The sequence below is a fragment of the Theropithecus gelada genome, chromosome 7a (assembly GCF_003255815.1).
Source record: "Theropithecus gelada isolate Dixy chromosome 7a, Tgel_1.0, whole genome shotgun sequence".
Lineage (NCBI taxonomy): Eukaryota > Metazoa > Chordata > Mammalia > Primates > Cercopithecidae > Theropithecus > Theropithecus gelada.
Genome location: NC_037674.1, coordinates 43,664,226 through 43,688,804, shown reverse-complemented (window position 1 = coordinate 43,688,804; position 24,579 = coordinate 43,664,226). Strand labels below are relative to the sequence as shown.

At 37.2% G+C, this 24,579-nt stretch overlaps 1 protein-coding gene across 2 annotated transcripts in view; it reads right to left on the bottom strand.

Moving 5' to 3' along the window:
• The window catches only part of PIAS1 (protein inhibitor of activated STAT 1), a 140,764-nt gene that overhangs the window by 106,523 nt on the left and 9,662 nt on the right, over nt 1-24,579 (bottom strand). For both annotated transcript variants that reach the window (XM_025389634.1, XM_025389633.1), the window contains one exon: nt 2,541-2,985. In XM_025389634.1, the coding sequence (XP_025245419.1) occupies nt 2,541-2,985 (445 nt within the window). The remainder of the gene's footprint in view (nt 1-2,540; nt 2,986-24,579) is intronic.

Here is a 24,579-nt window from a genome sequence, read left to right as displayed (position 1 = left end):
AATATTTTAATTATGGCTCCAAAATAAAGGCCTTAGAATTATTTTAAATTCATTTAAAGAAATAACAAAATGATTGTAAGAATGAATGAGAATTATCTTAAAAAATGGGAATTATCAGAACTACTGTTTCCATTTTAGTTAGAAATACAAACCATGCATGAAAACATTCAGTTTACATTTGAACATCTTAAAATTTCTTTAAATCTGGTGCTTAAGACCACAACAGAAGGGAAAAAATGAAAAACTAAATGTGCCTGTCCCATTCTGGACTCAGTGATAGCTGTGATCAACTAGCCAGCTGGTGTTCGAAAGTATGTTTTTAAAAACTTGATTTTAAATGTATGTATGTTTAGAAAGAAAGAGAATGCTGGAAGCTATTAAATTTTTCAGAAAACATGGTTTTCTAAAAGATTTAAAACAAATGAACCACTGGCAAAAATAATCATTTAGGAAACTAATTTCTGTGACAAATGTAGCCACTTCATTTACTGAAGTACAGAAAAAGTCTTAATAATGTTAAAGAATCTGTAAAAACAGAGCCTTAAAATATACTCATTCTAAATAAACCCTGAAGACTAATTACATAAAATCTTTTTTCAATAAATATTTTTCACATTCACTAAGCATTCCCCTGCAACAAATATTTATTGAGCCAATAAACTTCCACAGATTACTTTCTGGTGAGATCTTTTTATGCATATTCAAATTGGTTTGTTTTTAATTCTATAACAATGAGATACTGAAAATCTATTTACATATCACTAAGCAATTCTACACCACCTATTCATTTGGTGACTTTCTGTGAATACATACCACAAACAGCAGATTTATTCATGGAAACTGGCATTCAAATCAAATTATCCGTCAATTATTGTTATTTGTGACAGTTATGTTCTATAAAATCACCACAAACACTGAATTTGTGAATATATAATTGCTGCTACTAGGGGAAGTATAAGGTTAGGTTCCTGCAAGCCCCTGGTCACAACGTTTTCATCAACTGATCAATACATAACACATATGTACACATACATATATGTATACATACAGACCATATATAGAGATATAGATAGATACAGATATGGCCTTTAATTTAAAATGGGATATATATATATATATATATATATATCAGACAGACAAGAAAAGATGCTTATGATATATTATTAAGGGGAAAAAAGGGAAGTTAAACAATACTATGTATATGATTCCTTCTGTAAAAAACAAGAAACAACTTGCTTGTACTATATATGCATACACACTAAACAGCTAACAAAGAAGGGACTTTGGCAATTCCATTTTTTACAATGAGCATGTATCAGTTTTATAAGCATACAGTAGATTCTCAAAAAATGTTTTCTTATTATGGCCACTTAAAAAATGAAATAATGTGATACAAAACTCATGTTGTTTCAAATGATTCCTATAATCTTCATGTACTCAGGTAAATTCTGCTACATATAATTAAGAACAAACACCTCATATTTCAAAGATAGAATTTCAGTAAAACATTTTCAAAATGCTCTCAAAAATTCGCAAAAAATGTTCTCAACACTTGCCAATCCCCCAAACTGAAACATTCAATGATTTGTAACAGGGATTCACAAGTTTTCATTATACAGGTAAATATTTTGCGCTTTGCGGGCACAGATGGTCTCTGTACATATTCTTTGTTTTTCTTTCTTTCTTTTTTTTTTTTTTAAAATAACTCTTTAGGAATATTTTTCAGATTTCTTAGCTCAGAATCACACAAAAACAGGTCACAGACTGGATTTAGCTTGCCAGCCATAGTATGCCAACAAACCAGCATTTAGAAGTCTGATATTTTAAATATATTACACCAAAGGCATCAGAGGTCACAACAGTTGAGTTTTATTCTACATTAAATAAGGTAGCATTATACCAATTAAAATTACAAGTTAATATATTGAATTCTATATGCTAGACTACAAATCAAATGATGTAACAACACAGCAAAATAAATTTCAAGCATTTATATTATATAACTGTAATCAAGAGTGTGCATGTGCATGCTTATAAAGCATGCACTTCTCCACTTGAAAAAAATCAGCTGAAATTTAACTACCACACACATCAAAGCTCAAGTCTCCTTTTACAATCATTAAAACCATTCACTTATTTAAATAATCAAAACTAGTAAGTGACTTGTTTTAGAGATCAATCCCTGAAAATTAAGAACTAATCAGAGACTTGTAGTGACTTACTCACTTTTAATTTTCTAATTTATAAGAGATATTGTAAAATATTAATCAATCTTCTAAAAGACTCCTCTTTGGAAGTTTATATTCTTGAAACTTTTTAATATTTACTGTGTCAGTAACCATCAATATACTACCTTTTTTCCTCTGAAAGATAGCTTTTATACATTTGATTTTATCTAAATTTGAAAGATCTTCATTATTATCCAGCTGTTACTATCAAATGAAAATTTCATTATGAATAATAAACTGGGTCAAAGTAAAAGTCTAAAATGAAAATTCACCCTGCAAAAGTAACCAAATACCATCATACAATAATCTTACCTAGACTGGTGGGTTTTATCAGTTCATCCAGTAAATCATAAAATGGTAATTTTTGAAGTTTTATATCCGGATGGACTGGGTGAAGAGCTGATGTAAGATGTGGGAGTTCCAGTTCATGTTTAGGTCCCAGAAGAGAAACAGGGAGTAATGGCGATGATGCAGGGTGACCATCGTAAGTGAGCTGTGGAATGGTAGATGGAGACAAAGTTGCTGGCATAGGACTTGAATGTACGTTGGGGATGGACAAGTCTGCAGGCGTCATGATTTTCTGCGGGAACCGCCGCCTATAGAGTTCCTTAATTTTCATTTGTACAGCAGGACTACAGCCAGCCTTTAGCAAATGCAGGGCTTTTGTGAGAAGTTCGTGTTTGCGTCCGTGCTTGTTCCTCCCAGCGTAGCCCAACAGTACTTGGAGTTCAGAAACTCTAAGGCTCATAACCATTTGCTTAGAGAAAAAACAAAATGTAAAACATTAGTATTCCAATAATATAATTTACACTATTAAATGACACTTTATTATAACCCCCTTCCTATGGTTTACTTAAGTAAATAAATGCCAGTTCACTTATAATCCTAATTATTTCAAACTTCAAATTTAATCATTTAACATAAGTAACCAAAGAAATTTAAAATTATTATTCATAAATTGACTTCTACCCTTGGCTATAAGAGATATAGGATAAACTATACACCAGGGAAAACCACACCTCACTTTATTCCACTGTTTTGATGAAACTGTCAGGTATTTATCAAGCACTTATTGAGTCTCCAGGAGAATGTTGAATGCTATGTAGACGGTAAAACATAATGATGTGCCCTCAAGAATATTTTGTTTTCTTGGGGAAATTATAAGTATATATGAAACAACAAACAGTCCACCTCAAACACCAGATGTAGCCAGGATATCAACAGCTATTATCAAGTGTTACATTCTATACTAACTCTGGAATTTGTAGACTTAAGTTATACCTTTTGTGACCAATTATATATCAGATACTCGATTTGATATTTTCATATGGAACGTCATAATCTTTACAACTCCCCAGGGCATTATCCTGCCTGATTTACATATGAGGAGACAAGTTCAGAAAGGTTAGATAATTTATAAAGCCATAAAGCTACTAAGGAGTACTCAGGATTCAAACCCAGATATGTCTGATTCTAAAGCCCATGCTCTTTCCACTAAACCATTAGGAAAAAGACAGAGCTGGTCTCATATTACTGACTCTCACTTAACTTGCATGGCCAAGTTAGAAGTCCAGCAATCCAATTCATATGCCATAATGTATGAGGCTGCAGTAAAGAAATCTATTTAACTTTGTTTACCTATGTTCACAAACTTATTTGGTCACTGTTTCTCCTTTTTCCCCACCTACTAATAGGAAATGCCCATCTAATACCAATCCTCCCATTTTAAAGTGGTGGAAAATGGAATCCAAAGAGAAGAAATCACTTACCCAAGATCACACAGCTATTAGCAGAATCCTAAAAGACTGCATCACCACTGACAGGGAGTATTAGGATAAAAAGACACATGTAAGCTTACCATTTGCTCTCTATTTCCCCAACTGATTCCTTCACCTCATACCAAATACACAAAAGCTATGCTGCCTTCCCTAACTCACCACCACTCACGATGATGACACCAGCCAATTCTTTGCAAGTGGCAAAACTATTAAGCAAAAAATAAAATACTGAGGAGAAAAGTATATAAAGAGCTTTATAAGCAACATAGCTGGTTAATCAAAGAAATACAAGTCCTTCCTCTACTTCTCTGGCTTGGAAAACTCTTTCCTCAAGGTTCAGCTTTTGTTAGCCTTTGCCCATTAGACCTGGTAGGATGATTTTTACTCTATTTTTACTGGCCACTTTTCGTATCTGTATTTTAGCATTTATCTTGCTTTACTGTAATTTTCTGTTTACACAAGTGATCCTATAACCAACCCAGGGTTCTCCATGGTACACAACCACATTACCCTCAGCTTCTAAGACTAGGGCCTTATAGTGGAAACTCTTCAAATGCCTGCACAATGAATGAATGAACAAACAAATGAACAAACAAGAAAGGAGACCAGAAGAAAGGGTGGGAGGTAGCATCTAGAGTGATAACTTATCCAAATGAACGCTCAAATTCATGTTCTGTAGAGGCATGCAAAGATATAATGTAAACCTTAAAAACAAATGCTACCCAAATCTTAGAAATGTTTCTCTTTTTAGATGTTATCAAAGATTGTAAATAATTACTAACTATAATATCAGCAGGATATCAATTTCTCCCTACTCACTAAAAGAGTACAAAATACTTCTAAAGACTTTTATTATTTAAAAAGGAACAGGGACTTCAAACAGAAATGTACTATTAATAAGTAAACTGCTTTTAAATAAATAACATGAAACTTCAAGGATTAGAGGTTAAAAATAAATTTAAGTTGGCATGGGTCAAATGTACTGCATTTTACAGGGAAAAAAGGTACAAATTTTAAAGAGAACTATTTCAACTCCATTATCCTAAATCAAAAACAAACCAGCAAAACTCAGTGACTACTGTAAACTCTGCATTGATGGCAGCTTTTGACTTTATTGTACAGCTACAAAGATTTAGATGCAATGCAGATATATTATTTTCCTATTTTTGTAGAAGAATATGTTGACATTTCTCATATAATCTCTTGCTTGACGATCCAAAAAAAGCTTATGACACAATAATAAACTTGAGAGCCCCTCAATTATATTTTTTCTCTCTCTGAAACAAAGCATAGCAGCAGCAATAACAATGCTTGGTACATAGTAGGTACTCAAATAGTAGCTGCGATCAGCAAGCCAAGCTTTTTAGTTTTGTTTGTTAAGAGACAGGATCTTGCTATGTTGCCCAGACTGTTCAAACATCTAGGCTCAGGTGATCCTGCCTCGGTCTCCTGAGTAACTGGGTGTTTTTGGTTTTTTTACAGGATTCATCATCAATTGTCGTAATTATCAGGCAGGTACTGTTCTCGCTTTTCAGGTGGGAAAATAAGACTTAGGTGAAGAAACTTGTTGAATGTCATGCAACTGGTTCTACTCCTACTGTGCTTTCTTTCACGCTATAGTATGCTGACTTTAAGAGGACACGAACCACATGCCTTTTAACTGGAAAACAGAAAAACCTATTTGAAGATTAATTTATTTAACTCAATCTCCATTTATGTAACTCAATCTCCATTTCAAGCTTCAACAGTTTGGCTTTTAAAAACAGGTGATTAAGATAAGAAAAGAATGTGTGTGGATTCAAATTAACCATTGCAACCTATAATCAGGTATAATGAAAAATCAGGTGGTATCTATTGCTATTATTGGAACAGCTGTTGCATACTCTTAAGGACTGTGATAAGCATGCAGTATTTTTTAAAATGAAATAAAAGAAGCGGGCGGGAAACACTGAAGCATCTTTCAACAGAAAAGCTGCAAAGAAGCATAAAGCAGTCAATTAACAATGAAAAGTGTTGACAACACTGAAGAAAACTAAACACTAATACATTTGAGATGTTGAAATGAAATATATTTTAATCTGAATTTATTTAAGGTGTTTAAAAATCTCCATTTGTTAGCACTACAACAAAATGAATATTTACAAGCAAGGATTACATCAACCACTAGTACTATTAGAAATCACTACTTCCTCAGCAATTTCATAGCATTCTGCTGACTCTATGTCCGCAATTGATAGAGTTCTCAGAATCCTAGGGGATTTAGAATGCCTCAGAACGGTATATATTTTGAACACAAGAGCATTCTGTAAGGAGCAACCTCTTAAAACTAATTTTTTTAATCTGACAGACATGAACACAATTTAAAAAACCAAAAAGTTGTACAAGAAAAACAGCAGTTCCTTCCCCCTTTAACATACCCCACAATTTTCAAATCCCTGAGGCAACCACTTTCAAGTCTTTTTAGCTAGTTCTTCTGGCATTTTTTTCTCTATATTCTATGTAGTAGGTCTATGCAGCTGTTTAATTTTTTCTTTGAGGACTTTACTGACTTTCTATTATAAAAATACAATGGTTTAGTTCTGTTACATCTCTTCTCCCTCATCTTTCTATCATAATTTTTGGTTGAACCAATTGTCAGTACTTACATTATTACTATGGCTGTAAATAATATTCACAGCTGAGTCAAAAGTACATCATGATTACTCTTCCTTTTCTGTATAACTCTCCTTTCCTTACAGTTAATAATTACACCATTTTTCCATTTGCTTAGGTTTCTAGGTACCTACTGCTAATTCATCTGCAAACAGCTAAAAGTATTAACTTTCTTCTCAATATATTCAAATATATCAGGTAAATCAGTTTTAATTTCTTTCCTGTAGCCCTCCACCGTGTTCCAATTTGGACTGTAGGCTCTCTAGGCCTGGTGCACAATTATGGTCATGGAATTTCCCTTTAGCTTATCTCGGGAATTCCCTTGTCTCTCTTTTATACTGGATCCCGTTTCCTTATCCCACTACTTCCCCTTTCTCGGTTTTCTCTTTTTTTGTGGGGTATTTCCTCACAGCAGCTTTCTGAGAAAGGGGGCACGATGTTTTTATTCCTTGCATTGTATTTTTAAAATCTTCATTTACCCTTACTACTGAGTTTGGCTCAGTACAGAGTTCTGGGCAGGAAATCATGTTCTGTCAATATTTTGAAGGCCTTCCTTACTGTTTTCTGGCTTCCAGTGTTAAGAAGCCTAGTACCAATCTGACCCACAATCCTTCATAGTCAACTATATATGCCCATCTGGAATCACAGAAGCTTGTCTTAATGTGTTCTGAAATTTTACAATGTTGTGCCTTGGGGTTGGTCTTTTCTTTTTTTTTAACTGCATAAACTGATAACTGTCGAGTCTTTTAAACTTAGAGATGTATGTCCTTCAGTTCTGGGAAGTTTTCTTACAATAATCTTCCTTCCATGTCTTTGCATTCTCTTTCTTATATACTTATTATTCAGACACTGGTCTTCCTAGACTGATTATCTAATTTTCCTTTACTCTGTTTTCTTTTTCCTTGTGCATTTTTACATCTCTTGTCTTTTAGCTCTACCTTCTCGGATTTTCCTCAATTTTATCTCCTAACACTTATATTAAATTTTTAATTTCCATGAACTCTTAATTTTCTGTATATTTCTCTTTTCTTTTTCCTCTACATTTTGTTATTTTTCTTTTTTGAGAATATAAATTGGGTGTTGATGTTGTTTTCTTCTTCTCCCTACATTGGTCTCTGTCTTTCATGCCGGAAGCTTTCCTTAAATGAGAGGCAATCCTGGGCTGTGCATACATATTTAAGAGTAAGATACTAAAAAGATGATTGGAAAATCTATGTGAGTGAGCAGACCAGGGTACTTCATCTAGAATAACTGAGCAATAACCTGGCTATTTTGTTTGGACTCCCTTTGCTTCCTTTTGTCTGATCACTTTTGACAGAGAGGAACAATCCTATCTCCTGCTTTGGCGGTATAAGGCTGGCTTCTAGTGTTCTAAGGGCAGAGTAGTGGGGAATGGGAAGTCCTCACCATTCAAGACAATAATATTTTACTCAATCCCTTTTTCAGATATGTAAAACTTTGCAAAAACATACATACATATGTATGCAAACTCTGTCCCAACTACACAGAGGCAGGGGCCATGTTTTGAGAAAGATAAATACAATAATACTCAAAAAATGTCAACAAGCAAACAGGCTTTTGCAACTGAACAGAAAGTGCTGGTTTTATTGTATCATTAGCTGTGACCTTCCATTATTGAAGGTTATGTCTACACTGTGGATAAGAATTAGGTATTTCTTGTTGAACAACATAATTACTCTTGTTCACACATCCCACTGCAGTGGTTTACGGGATTAGTCATAAAGCAGACTCTATATTATGAGTCTTTATCTGGTATCAATTTATAATGAATTGTAAACCAGAATGAATTCTGAAGACAGACAAAATAGGCATGTAATAATGTCATAATATTTCATTTATACTTTTGCCTTTTATCCACAAAAGCAAATGAATAATCACAAATTCTATAACTGCACACATTAAATCTTGCACACAACAAAAGTATTTTATTATTTTCAAAGTCAGATTCTTCATTTAATGGGGCTTACTTTTGGATGACTACTAAATCTCCTCATTAGAAATTCTTAATAAGCAGCTATTAGCAATCTGTCAACAATGCCTCATTCAAGCAGAAAACCTAGTTAGACAGTTTCTATTCAAAGCAGCAAATCAGGTTGGTTACATACTTCTCCATAATCTTGTTTCACCTAATTTCTCATCTTTTATTTATTTCACAGCATAAGATAACTGGAAAATGCCTGGTAGTGCCTACTCCTCTAGTTATCTTCCACCTCTCCAGATCCATCTTATTGGCTGCACTGAGGTCCCACAAAGTGACAAAATATTGCAATTATACATAAATAGAGATTCCATTCTCCTTTAAACAAAGTATAAACACCGTTGAAATGGTGCACCATGGCTTCAATTTTTGTTAGATAATTTAAACATCATCCTTATTTACGTACTACCACATTTCACGAAACTTCTATCCTTAAAAAAGTTCCTTCTGGACGATAACCTGAACAACAACGACGACGACAAAAACATTAAAAAATACAGGCCCACGCCTGTAATCCCAGCACTTTGGGAGGCCAAGGCGGGCAGATCACTTGAGGTCAGGAGTTCAAGACCAGTCTGAGCAACATAGTGAAACCCTCTCTCTACTAAAAATACAAAATTAGCCGGGCATGGTGGCAAATGCCTGTTAATACCAGCTACTTGGGAGGCTGAGGCAGGAGAATCGCTTGAGCCCAGGAGGTGGAGGTTGCAGTGAGCTGAGATCGCACCACTGTATTCCAGCCTGGGCAATAAGAGCAAAACTCCGCCTCAAAAAAAATAAAATAAAATAAAAATAACAAATCCAACTCAGAACATTGTAACATTGGAGTATAATATTTTTCCTAAAAAGAAAAAGTTTAGGCCAGGTGTGGTGGCTCACACCTGTAATCCTAGCACTGTGGGAGGCTGAGGCAGGAGGATCACTTGAGCCCAGGAGTTTGAGACTAGCCGGGGCAACACAGCAAGACCTCATCTGTACTTAAAAAAAAAAAAAAAAAAATTAGCCAGGCCCATTGGTGGCACACACCTACAGACCCAGCAATTCAGGAGGCTGAAGCAGCAGGATCCCTTGAGCCCAGGAGTTTGAGGCTGTGGTAAGCTGTGATCACACCACTGAACTCCAGTCTAGGCAACAGAGTGAGACATTGTCTCAAAAAGAAAAAAGGAAAAAAAATTTTTAAGGACTTAGTTTAATTTTAAAATTTAGAGTGTAAATTCCTAACACATTGCCAAACTTCTTACGCAGAGGTGGGAAAATATGGCTCTTATTTAAGAAAAAGGCTGCTCTGAACACAGATGTTCAATAAATGCTTTTTGGATCCATGCACAGGCCCTAAATGAGTATGCATAGGAAGAGAAGAAAGGAACAACGAATACACAGAAATAAACTAGTCTTCAGAAACACGCGTAATTATCATATTAATTCAATTCTCAAAGGTTACTGAATACCTAAAATATGCTGAGTAAATGTACAATACAATATAATGGTACTGGCATATACAGAATTTGGATTCATGGCCACTAATTTACCAAATTACAATCTTACAGGTTCTGCTTTCTCACTTCAAAAAAAAAAAAAATGAGGGATTAACTAGAAGTTCTCAGGGTTCCTTAAAATTTCAGAATTCAACATTGTAACTATATTAAATGAAATTTTCTTCTCATTCTTCTACTCTTCTATAGTTGAAGAAATACAATCCATATAGTAGTTAGTGAAATCTTTCTATATTAGCAATGTTTTCAACCATAACTTTTAGTGTCATTTACATGAGTTGACAGAGTAAAAATGACAAAACATAATATATATTAAATACTTATAATGTACCAGTAACATACTAATAAGCATGATTATCTTATTTAATCCTCACATGAACCCACAAGACAGAGTATTATTATTCTCACTGTATAGATAAGAAAACTGACATTACATCTAAAATCACACAGTGAATACGTGATGGAGATAGGGCTCAAATCTGACCTGACTCCAGAGCTCACAACTAACTAATACAACGTCTTATCACAAGCTCAGCCAGGGCTGAGTATATGTTAAACTGAGACAGGGACAGGAAATGGGTGACGGGGGCACTAAATGACAGTCAAGGAATTCATACAGTATAATGTGAGCAGGCAGTGGAATACATGCATATTTTAGAGGCAGTAAAGATGTAACTGAAATAGTGCTTAAGGAAGTTACTGAAGTAACCACCAACAGGATGGCTGAAATAAGAAAAAAACTAAGAAATAAATCTTCTAGCTAAAAGATACGGCAATGAGCAGGATTTATCTACATGTAAGGTAAGAAGGAACTGTGCAGTGGAAATATAGGAGACAGGACCAAGAAATACTGCAAAGAGACACTACAGGCCATGTTCAATATTCTACAAACAGGTAGGTCTTTTAAAAATTAGACTGTACTTGATCATGAGAACAATATCATTCACTTTTCAAATAAAATCTAGAATTTAAAAATACTAAGTAGGGCTTTAAGAAGTTTTAAGTCTATTAAATTCTAAAAGATGATTATTCTTTCCTAACTGTCCCCTTATCAAAACAAACAAAACACTGCATTTGCAATTAGATGATCTAAGTTTCAGATAAGACAAAAGGCAATGAAAGAAACAGTATACCCTATCTGAGAGAAAGCTGAAAAGCCTAAAAGAAGAAACATGTATTAACAAAACAAAAAGTGAGAAGAATGCATCCTCTAAACTAAACAGTCTAAATTACAGCTTCAGTCTGGGTCCTAGAACAGAGATTAAGGAGAAGTCCTAGAGGGATGGTACAGAACTATTTCAGAGTAACAGGTGTAACCTACTGACGGTAACAGAGCTAGCAAGTAGTGGATGGAGCTCAGACTCAAAAGGCAAATGCCAACCGTCACACAATGCTACACAGTAATAACAACTAGAGACACTATCAGATAGTATGAAAATGTTTTTGGAAATAACAGTAACAGAGTATCATAAATGAACTTAAAGTATCTTCTTCTTGTCTAAAACTCCATCTAATATATGAAGTTTTACTCCAACTTTCTTGACTGACGGTCCCCCAGCCTCTGCTATAACACTTCTAAGAGTTCACAACCTTTAAAAGCTGCCCCATTCGTGAAATTGGGGCAGGAACTGAAAGTTCCCTTTAAAGTCTGACCAATGGTTCTAAAATTTCGTTCTCTTGGTATATTAGAATCGACTCTTAAAATGCTTAAAATGTGTTAAAAGGACTCCTTTCCTTCAACTAGCTAGACCCCTTCCCACTCCTGATCCTTCTCAAGCATTCTGCAGTTCATAGTACTCAGAAGTGAATGAAATAATCTAGATATGGTGTGACTAGTCCCAAACACAGCAGTATTACTATCCCTCTTAAATGAACATATTTTTACCAATATAACCTAAAAAGTCATTCACATTTTAGGTTTGTTTTATTTGGACAAGAGGGGATGTATGATATGTGTTACTCTTTCATTTCAGCAGGGAGGGGGCCGCATCCACATCATCCTGTTGCTCATGTTAACTAAAACCGTTACTCTTTCACATAAACGGCTACAGTATAAAGTCAAACCACCTTATCCTCTAACACAGTTTTTGTTAATTTAAAAGTAGAACTTAACGTTTCATGCCACTAAACTTCATATTTTTCAGCTCTTCATTCCAGCCTTTCAAATCCCTTTTGAAAAACTGTTTCCTATACCCCTCTATTGTACAATTATCACAAAATGCGGTATATCATTGATTTTCCAGTTTATGTCCTCTCATAGACTTTGAGTTTTTCAAGGATAAATACTCATTTCCATATCCCCTATGCAAGTATAGTTAATGACACCAAGTAAGTGCCCAACAGATGATATGAATTCCTCTTCATCATCTTAATACACCCTTCCCAGTTCTGTGCCATATATAAAATCTGAGAATTGTGACCTTAAATATTCACCCAAGTCATCCTTAAGAACTTGGAATATGGGCCGGGCGCGGTGGCTCAAGCCTGTAATCCCAGCACTTTGGGAGGCCGAGACGGGCGGATCACGAGGTCAGGAGATCGAGACCATCCTGGTTAATATGGTGAAACCCCGTCTCTACTAAAAAGTACAAAAAAAAAAAAACTAGCCGGGCAAGGTGGCGGGCGCCTGTAGTCCCAGCTACTTGGGAGGCTGAGGCAGGAGAATGGCGTGAACCCGGGAGGCAGAGCTTGTAGTGAGCTGAGATCTGGCCACTGCACTCCAGCCTGGGCGATAGAGCGAAACTCCGTCTCAAAAAAAAAAAAAAAAAAAAGAACTTGGAATATGACAATGTCAACTCTCTAGGGCCCTGAGCATATCATAAGAGATTCTCCTCCAAGTAATAATAAAATTTAAGGCTACAAATAAGATTATTCAATATTTGCGATTAAGATGTCTCTTTTCTTAAGGATTCCCTTTTCTCCTAGGATGCTCTTTTCTCCTAGGATTCCCCAGTCTTTTTTGTTGTTGTTCTTTGTTTTTATGAGACAGAGTCTCACTCTGTCGCCCAGGCTGGAGTGCAATGGCACGATCTCAGCAACCTGTGCCTCCTGGGTTCAAGCGATTCTCCTGCCTCAGCCTCCCAAGTAGCTGGGACTACAGGTGCATGTCACCACGCCCAGCTAATTTTTTGTATTTTTAGTAGAGACAGGGTTTCACCGTGTTAGCCAGGATGGTCTCGATCTCCTGACCTCATGATCCACCCACCTCGGTCTCCCAAAGTGCTGGGATTACAGGTGTGAGCCATCGCACCCAGCCTGATTCCCCTATCTTAAGGTAAAAATAAACATCTTCCAGAGGGCACAAGAAAATTAAGGTTATCATATTTCAGTCCCGACTGATAAGTTTTAGACAGAAACAAGTTTTTAAAAAGATGTACACAAAAGTTCTAAAAGTCCTAGGTGGCCAGGCACGGTGGCTCACACCTGTAATCTCAATACTTTGGGAGGCCACGGCGGGCAGATCACCTGAGGCCAGGAGTTCAAGACCAGTCCGGCCAACATGGTGAAACCCTGTCTCCACTAAAAACATAAAAATTAACCAGGCATGGTGGTGGGCACCTGTAATCCCAGCTACTCAGGAGACTGAAGCAGGAAAATAACTTGAACACCGGGGGGCCGAGGTTGTAGTGAGCAGAGATTGCATCACTGCACTCCAGCCTGCACGACAGAGAAAAACTCCGTCGTCTTAAAAAAAAAAAAAAGCCCTAGGAATGATTCCTTACAGAGAAATGTTAAAAAGAAAAAAATAGGTTACAGCAAAAAGTTATTCAAGTCTTGCAATGACAGCTTGCCTAAATATTTTTTAAAATTCCATCAGAAGCCTATTAATAATAGCAATCCTTTCTTTTCTACACAGAATGGAACACTTTCACTTAATTATTCTACTAGTTATAGATAAGAGAAACAATTTCACAACAAAAGCATCCTTTAGTCTATGTAAAGTAAAACTGCTAACTTTCCATAAAACTTAGAGATCATTATGATCATTATCTTCAGAACAGATCATTATGATTAAAATTTAAGTTTTATGATTTAAAGTAACATTTACAAAGTTACTACAGTAGCAAAAGCAAGTTTAAAAAAATGTTTTGGCTGGGCACGGTGGCTCACACCTATAATTCCAGCACTTTGGGAAGCCGAAGTGGGCAGATCACCTTAGGTCAGGAGGTCGAGACCAGTCTGGCCAACACGGTGAAACCCCGTCTCTACTAAAAATACAAAAATTGGCCGGGTGTGGTGGTGGGCACCTGTAATTCCAGCTACTCAGGAGGCTGAGGCAGGAGAATTGCTCAAACCCGGGGCGGGGGGCGGGGTGGGCGCGGAGGTTGCAGTGAGCTTCACTCCACTTCACTCCAGCCTGGGGGAAACAGAGAGACTCTGCCTCAAAAAAAAAAAAAACAAAAAGAAAGAAAGAAAATGTTTTTATTTTCTTTCAAAAATTCCATTAATGTGCATAAAAATACCTATTAAAGGTGAGGCCCATGAAAAAATATTACACATTCTTCCTGAAATTTATGGAAGAGAAGGAAAATGAGCTACTCACAAAACTCTGAGGCCAAAAACCCAAACAGACTATACTTTTTAGCATCCATTTTAACATATCCAGAACATTAACCAAAAAAGCAAAAAGAAAAAAAAAAAAATAGTAAAGTTACAGATAAGCAATTTTTAAAAAATGCACAAAAATAGAAAAACAAAGTTTAGCTATCTACAACTTACTCTGTCAAAAAGAAAGAAAAAAAGTTTAACTGTCCATGTCTAAAGGACAACTCATAAACTAGCCAAAAGAAGAAATGATCTGTGGTTATGGTTTTTTTAGAAAAAGTCTTCTATCTTTTGTGGACATTAGAAAGTGAAATAAAATATGAGTTTATCATAATCAGTCAAAAAGAACAATTACTGAAAACTCATTCTTAATACCATTCCTTGAACATATACCTAATCAAATTCCAGAGTACTTCTCCAAATACTCAATGCAGTCAATGTTCTTAAAAGTTAAAAATAAAAGTTACTTTACTTCCTGTAATCCCAGCACTTTGGGAGGCTACTCAGGAGGCTAGGTGGGAGGATGGCTCGAGCCCAGCAGATCAAGCCTCTAGCCTGGGCGAAAGAGCATGACCCTGTCTAAAAATAAAAATTAAAATTAAAAAATTTAATTTATTTTTTAAAAAAGGAAAAAAAAGTAGAGATAAACTCTATGACAGAAGAGAAACAGTATCACTGAATCCTAAGTCTAAAGCAATCCTGCTTTCATTCAGCTGTCTTCCTGAGTGATCTCATTCACTCGTAACTTCAAAACGCCATCTCTAAATTAACAATTTCCAAATCTTTATTTCCAGCCTAACCTCGGTCTCCTAAACTCCAAATCCATATCTACTAAACACCTCTCCTTTATGTCCCAGGAGTCATCAACTCAACATACTCAAACCTAACACATCAACTCTCTCCAAACCTTCCATTCACCTAATCACCCATCAATGCCAGAAGCTGCTACACCATCTTCTTGTTCACATCCAATCTATTTACTAAGTCCTGTCAATCTTAACACCTTCAAATGTCTTAGTCCCTATTACCACTCTAATTCAGAGTCTGCAAGAGACTCTTAACTTTTCTCCCCGCCTCCAATATTATCCTCTCCAAGTCATTCTCCTCACTATTGCCAGTGATCATTCTAAAATATAAATCTAATGATGTCACACTTGTGCTTAAACTTTTCCATGATCACCTACTGCACTCAGAGGTCCCAACTCCTTAGCATGACAACTGTAATCAATCTTTTAACCAACTCTCCATCTTCCAGGAAGCTCTTCTCCCCCCTCCCATCCCAGCCTTTTACTAGCTAACTCCAACTCATTCAGTTAACTCTGATGTCACAACCTTTGGGATATTTTCCTTAATCCACTACTAACATTTAAAAAATTTACCCTTTTATGTGCTCTCCTCTTTAACTCAGTTTACCACTCTCATGCCATATGTAGAGAGGCCCTGTTTACTTGTTAATTCTTGATCCAAAATATATGCTCTGTCTATAGAGACTGTCTTGTTCATCGTTAATAAATATGAGGAACAACGGTTTGGCACCTGTTAATTATTACAAACCACATTGGTAATGCAAACCTATTAGAAATTATACATGTAACCTCTCACAAATAAGGACATTATATAAATGTGCCCAGTGCCTACTGAGCATACTGGCATCCAAACTCAGCAATTAGTGTTCAAACAATAATGTTTTAGTTTTAAGGGCTAAACTGAAGTTTATACTTAATCCTACAAAGAATAAGAAGTTATAAAAACACTTTCAACTGCAGAAAATGTTAAAGGGAGGAAACAGACATATAAAAAATCAATCTAAATGAAGAGTAAATAATTTGAAAGGGGATGTAAGATAGACCAATTTAGAGGCTGTTTTATGAATACCAACTTGACACTACAAGAGTCTGAAATAGTGATGGTAACAACCAAGAAGGAAAGGAAGGCATAACATTAAGAAGATTTGAAAAGACTTGAATGTGGAGGAAGTCTGTAGTTCAGATGATTCAGAAACAGGGAAGTCTTCTTTGAGTATACTAACTCAGTCAGGTTTCCTGGTTAATGTTCTTACAGAATTCTGTTCCTTTGCTTTATAGCATTCAACACAGTTTCAGACTCACATAGTTTCAAAGTGGAAAATTCTCGTAACAATCTGGCCCCAACTTCCCATAACTCTTTTACACAGATATCCACATGTGGACCTAGTAGCTGTTCTGCAAACATACCTCAGTGTTTTCTCTCCTCATTACCTTTGCTCATGCTGTTCCCCCTGCTTCAAAAAATATCCCAGTAATCCTTTACTACCTTTAAAATCCCCTTTTTAAATTTTCTTTTATTAAAGACAGGGTCTCACTCTGTCACCTAGGTTGGAATGCAGTAGCATGATCATGGCTCACTGCAGCCTTGACCTCCCAGGCTCAAGCAGCCCTCCCAACTCAGCCTCCCAAGTAGTTGCGACTACAGATTCACGTTGCTCCCCATGGCTAATTTTTGTTTTTTGTAGAGTTGGCCAAGCTGGTCTCGAACTCCAGGCCTCAAGTGTTCCGCCCCACCTCAGCTTCCCAAAGTGCTGGGGTTATAGGTGTGAGCCACTGTGCCTGGCCACCAACTTCCAAAACTCTTCTAAGGCCCAGTTTGAAATAAGCTTAGCCAGAAGTGACCTCTTCCTCTTATGAATACATTGTAAACTACTCAGATTTACATGGTTGTTTTGTTGATATTGCTTTCTATTATCATTTATCATTCTTCTCCTCAAAACAATGAAGCTGGCCGGGCGCAATGGCTCATGCCTGTAATCCCAACACTTTGGGAGTCCGAGGCAGGTAGATCACAAGGTCAGGAGTTCAAGACCAGCCTGGCCAAGATGGTGAAACCCCATCTCTGCTAAAAATACAAAAAATTAGCCAGGTGTGGTGGCACACGCCTGTAATCCCAGCTACTCAGGAGGCTGAGGCAGAGAACTGCTTAAACCTGGGGGGCAAATGTTGCAGTGAGTCAAGATCATGCCACTGCACTCTAGCCTGGGCGACAGAGTGAGACTCCGTCAAAAAAAAAAAGAAAAAGAAAAAGAAAACAGGAATGAAGCAAACTCCCTGAGGTTAGCCACTCCGTGGAGGGAGGCAGGGGTGGGGGGTGGGGGTGAAAAGAAGGTCATTAATTCCAAGCACAAAGAACAGCAGAAGAGAAAGCACCAGGAACTCAGTGAAAAATAAGCCTCAACGTCTACTCCCTCTCCCAAAGGATTCTGACACTGGGTTCTACAGACCCCTACAATTGTCCTCCCACCTAATCCCCATTCTACTTATGGGCAGTAATATCTCTAGAAAAGTGCTGTCCAAAGGAAATACGATGTCAGCTGCAAATGTTGAGACACATACATAATTTTAAACGTGCTACTAGCCACATTTTAAAAAGTAAAAAGGCCAGGCATGGTGGCTCACGCCTGTAATCCTAATACTTTCAGAGGCTGAGATAGGACGATCACTTGAGCCCAGGAGCTCAAGACCAGCCTGGCCAACACAGTGAGACCACATTTCTATTTCAAAAACTTACAAGTAGGTAAAATTAATTTTAATGATATATATTTACTTAATCCAATAAGCCTAAAATATTATTTCAACATACAATCAATATCAATTATTAATGAGATATTTTCCATTATTTATTTCATACTATGTCTTCGAAATCCAGTACGTTTTACACTTACAGCAGATCTTAATGAGGACTAATCACATTTCAAGTTCTCAATATCCACACAGAACTAGTGGCTATAGTACTGGACAGTCCATCTTCTAGGTCATCCTGTCATTCACTGAGGTAAAATTTTAGTACCTGCCTTGGCCATACAGGCTCCAACTTAACTCCTCATCATTACTTTCCCCCTCAGCTACCCACTCCATGGGCCACATCCTAGACCTTTTGCAGCAGAACCTGCACCACCTTCAAAATCACTAATTTGAACATTCCATTTTCCAACTACAACCTCCTTTTCTTACTTGCTTCACTGCAAGAATTCAATTTCATAAAGATCTCTAATTCACTGATGTTGTCATGCCCTATTCATTGGCCCCAAACATTCCTTTGCAAAATTCCCTTGTCCCTCCATGTAGTTCCCACTTTGTAGGAGAAAAGAATGCATGCACTCATGCAGTTGGATGTTATTTTACATCCACAGTTGTCAATCTCAATGGGCACAGGCATCTCAATAACTTTCCAGTGAGCCAGCAATCAAACTTCCTACAATAACTCTTTCATATCTTTTCTTTGCTCCTCCCACATCTCCTTCCTTCAAAAACTACCTTTAGGAAGCATGTATAAAACAAATGACTATTAAACTTTAACAATGCATTTAACACTGTTACTTCATATTCAAGAAAACATTTCCCAAAATAAAGTTTTTGCTAATTATTAAAACATCTGTTCTCTATAAAAATTCAAATATGAAAAGGTACAAGAGAACCAAACTATTTTTCATATACTTACAGGAGTACTAGAATGTAATTTCACAAAAGCAAAAACTATTTCATTCCCAAATGACGTGTGAGCATTTAACGCAGCTGATTTGGCACATAAATCAGCACTCACTTTTATTGATGGAATGACTGGATAAGAACCTTGCTTTAAGTAAATGTGATACCAAAGGCCAAACAGGCAAAAGGGAGGAGGAGGGGAGAGGAGGGGAGAATGCTTATTTGTTTGCAAGATTTAGCAGAGAATACCTATAGCTGCAAAGAATACTTATAGGCCAGTAAAGGAGTAACTATTTTTACGTTTTACTGAGAGTTTGTAAAATGTATCCATAAAAATAATGGACAAGGCCGGGTGCAGTGGCCCACGCCTCTAATCCCAGCACTCTGGGAGGCTGAGGTGGGCAGATCATGAGGTCAGGAGTTCCAGACCAGCCTGGCCAACATGGTGAAACCCCATTTCTACTAAAAATACAAAAATTAGCTGGGCACAGTGGTGTGCGCCTGTAATCCCAGCTACTTGGGCAGCTGAGTCAGCAAAATGGCTTGAACCCAGGAGGTGGAGGTTGCAGTGAGCCGAGATTGTGCCACCGCACTCCAGCCTGGGTGACAGAGCAAGACTCCACCTCAAAAAAAAAAAAAAGGACAAAAACATTTAAAGTGTAATACAGAATTTAATGGTCTATGATTCTGCCAAAAAGCTGGACTTTTCTCATAACTCTGATGATTCAACTTCTTCGTGGATGACAGCATGGACACATACAAACCTGAGCACTTTTCAAGACTTAACCCAGGTGAGAGGCGGTGGCTCATACCTGTAATCCCAGCACTTTGGGAGGCTGAGGTGGGCAGATCACCTTAGGTCATGAGTTCTAAACCAGCCTGGCCAACATGGCAAAACCCCTTCTCTACTAAAAATACAAAAATTGGCCAAGCATGGTGGCAGACGCCTGTAATCCCAGCTACTTGGGAGGCTGAGGGTGGCGAATCACTTGAACCCAGGAGGCAGAGGTTGCAGTGAGCCAAGATTGCGCCATTGTACTCCAACCTGGGTGACAGGAGTGCAAACTCAGTCGCAAAAAAAAAAAGACTTAAGCCCGTGTAGATCACTGGGGTAATTAACTTAAGTCCCTTCTTCTACAAACATCATCAGATGTAATTACTGGAATCTATGAGCATGTCTATTTGCCACGCTCTGTCCTTCAGGCTGGAGTACAGTGGCACAATCACAGCTCACTAGAGCCTCAACCTCAACCTCCTGGCTCAAGCGATCCTCCCACCTCAGCCTCCCGAGTAGCTGGGCCACAGGCACGCGCCTCAGCCAGCTAATTTTTATATTTTTTTGTAGAGACAGGTTTTCGCCGTATTGCTCAGGCTGGTCTCAAACTCCTGCACTCAAGCAATCTGCGCACCTCAGCCTCCCAAAGTGCTGGCACTACAGGTGTGAGCCACCACGTCCACCCTATACATATTTTCAGGTCTCCAAAACTTTCCTCTCCACTTTCTGCTATGGAGAAATGTCACCCAGAGGCTTACTGGAACAACTGAACCAGAGAGGCTCCAGACTCAGACCAGCAGGGAGCTAAAATCAATGGTGAGGCACAAGTCTAAACATGCGGAGATTAAGCAAAGTCTGCATACTCATAAGTGGGACACCCTTCTCCTGCCTTGTTCCCCAAACATTATCAGCCAAGTTAAGTAGCCTCAACAAGAGATTACAAAATTCCTCTCTGGAACAAATGGACAGACCAAGACCTACTCACACTTAAAAGACCATTAATCTTATTCCTGGGACTATCTAAATTCAGAGGTGAAGACTAATGGCAATTCTAAAATTCATGTTCTTTTCCCTGATCATGATTCAATTAGACACAAAATACTATACTTTTTTTAAAGGTCTTTAACCTTTAAGATGCTACCTGATTTTGAAATCACATATTAGAATAACTTCTGGAACAAAAATATTCCTTTTCCAGTCTTACTCTGACACCCTGGGGAAAGATGTTTAAGGAACAGAGGCTGGAGTTTTTCACACACCACTCTAAAGAAATGCAGAAAGAAACTGAAGCATTCAGAGTCTTACAATTTCTAGGTCCTATTTCATGTTTATCCCACAAAAGGGAAAGGAAAAAAACAAAATAGGCAGAATGCAAATCAATCATATATATTTGGTAAGAGCTAAGCTCTGCTGGAGAGGAAATTATTGGCTAACATTAAGTTAGGGAATTTTTCATTTATTCATGTGATTCTTGTATTTTACTACAGAAAAAGCAATCAGGCCGGGCATGGTGGCTCACACCAGTAATCCCAGAACTTTGGAAGTCTGAGGCGGGTGGATGACCTGAGGTCAACAGTTCAAGACCAGCCTGGCCAACATGGTGAAACCCCGTCTCTACTAAAAACACAAATATTAGCTGAGCACCGTGGTGAGCATCTGTAATCCCAGCTACTCGGGAGGCTGAAGCAGGAGAACTGCTTGAATGCAGGAGGCGGAGTTTGTGGTGAGCCGAGATTATCTGGCCTGGGCAACAGAGTGAGACTCCATCTCAAAAAAAAAAAAAAGAAAAAACCAAAAAACACAACCTTGAAAAAATAAAAAGTTATATATATTTCCCACACCATTACTGATTAAAAGTACTTCAAGCCAGGTGCGGTGGCTCAATACCTTGAATTCTAACACTTTTGGGAGGCTGAGGCATAATGATCACGTGATTCTGAGAGTTTGAGAGCAGCCTGGGCAACATGGCAAGACCCCATCTCTATTAAAAAAAAAAAAAAAGTTTTTAGTCAGCTGAGCATGGTGACATGCACCTGAAGTCCTAGCTACTCAGGAGGCTGAGGTGGAAGGCTCACTTGAGCCCAGAAGTTCGAGGCTGTAGTGAGCCATAATAATACCACTGCACTCCAGCCTGAGCAAGAGAGTGAGACCCTGCATCAAAAAAAAAAAAAAAAAAAAGTACTTCAAGCACATTCATTCAGTGCAATGCAAGCTACTACCGCTTAGCATTACTTAGAGAGATACAGGATCTAATTAAATAACCCTGCTTAGCAAACTGCCTTCTAAGAGGATCACTAGAAGTAAACTTTTTCTTTTTTTTTTTTTTTTTTTTTCTTGAGACAGGGTCTCACTCTGTCACCTCGTTAGAGTGCAGTGGATCTCAATTCACTGCTACCTCCATCTCCCAGGATCAAGCAATCCTCCCACTTCAGCCTCCCAAGCAGCTGGAACCACAGGTGTGCATCAACATGCCCAGCTAATTTTTTGTATTTTTGATAGAGATGTGGTTTTGCCATGTTGTCCAGCCTGGTCTGGAACTCCTGAGCTCAATCACTCTGCCTGCCTTGGCCTCCCAAAGCACTGGGATTACAGGTGTGAGCCACTGCTCCCAGCCTTATTTTTCTTTTTAAGTTACAAAAAATACCACGAGTGAGAAGGTGAAAGCGATCGTCCCATTTTAAATTATGCACTGCTGTACTGTAAATTTTAAATTTAAAAAAGATCAAGTTTTCAAAGTTTTTGCTCTTGGGACTCTTTTATACTCTTGAAAGTGGAGGACCGCTGCCCCCCCCCCCAAGAAAAACTTTATGTTGATTACATCTATCAATATTTACTGTAGTTGCAGTTAAAGCAGAAAACTTTAAAATATTTGTCATTAAAAAAATAATAATAGCTGGGCAGGGTGTCTCATGCCTGTAATCCTAACACTTTGGGAGGCCGAGGCGGGCGATCACTCGAGCCCCCAACTTCAAGACCAGCCTGGGCAACATGGCAAAGCCCATCTCAAAAAATAAATTAATTAATCCATTACTTGTTAACATACATCTTGTATTTAAAAAATATTTTTAATAAAAATTAGAGGACTATCACAGTTTTACATTTTTGCAAATCTCTTTAACATCTAGCTTAATAAAGACATCCTGATTCTCACATCTACTTTCCCATTCAATCTGTGTATTAGATTACTTTGAAGAATATAAAGGAAATCTAGCCTTATGAAGCTCTATAGTTTGGAAAAAATAGAGTATTTTTATTAAAATACTCTAGCTTTTTCAGGTAACTTTTGATATTCTTTGATCCTTCACTGAAACTCAACAAATGGCAGGTTCTTAAAGGCTGCTGCAATGCAGGAATCTGAAACCATATCAATGAATATTTCCCACTCTGATAAACTGAAATTCATTGGTCTATCTTCCATTTCCAATGGATCTTTTCATCCAGGCATGATTTTGTAATATCATGCATTGGTTATTTGGAAAATATTAGTTCACTGAGTTACGTAGTTCTTCCAAATGTTGACATATTTCACTATGCAACTTCAATATAACACATTCATTAATATCACACTGATCTTATCAAAAAAGTCAAGTATTGGGAAACTGTCAAGCTCACAGTGGCAAATACGTCTTCCAAAGTTCTATTTTCACTTGAAAGCTTAAATTTTATCATTAGTAACAAATATTGTCAGTTGTTTTCCTTGCAGTGACAGGCGCACTTTGTTTATTTTCATGAAAATGTATGCCAAATACCCAAGTCTGTATAACCATACTTTGCCAGCCATTTTTTTCAAGTAAAAATGGTATTCCATTTAAAAAGCTCACAACTCAACTCCAGAAGTTCTTTTCCCTAAGTTAACCATCAGATTTGATATTCAATAAAGTGTTTTACAGGTACTTTTCATTTCATCATACAAAATATATTTTAAAATGTACTCAACGACTGAGATACAATAAAATTAGTAAGTTTTATTGTTTCATGAAGGACATAAAGTTTAACTGGCATGTTTTTTTAATTCCAAGTACATAGTGATGAACAACACTGCTACTAGCACGATTTAGTGCCACTGCCTTAATTTGTGCCAAGGTGCTGGCGGTTTTACCCACCAATGATTTTGCAAATGTCAGCACAGCAAATAATGCCTTACTATCATAAGGAAAATCATTTTGACCTGGAGAACATCCAGAAAAACTTCAGGAACCACCAGGGGCCTGAGAAACAGACTTTGAAAACCTCTGTAATAACCGATGCATTACTTGTATAATTTTTAAAAAGATAATTTTTACTAAACATTCCACTATAACAGAAATATTTAAATAAATATACACACACGTGATAATATACTAAAATCACCAATAACCCGGTACCTCATACACAGCAGATACCCAAAAATAAATAACAGAACGTGATAATTCTTGAATAAATAACAATTACTGAGAATCTACTATAAGCCAGTTTCTGAGCCAGTTCTGTGCCTCTTCAGTCCCCTTCTTGGGTAACTTACAGAAGCCCACAGACCAGAATGATGATTTTAACATATGAGAAAAAATATTTACTCTGAAATCTTTCCAATCTTTAAGATTAGACTTGCATGACTGCAAGAAAAAGTCTTAAAATTCACCATAAAGCACAAGATAGCATGTTAAGTTCTATTT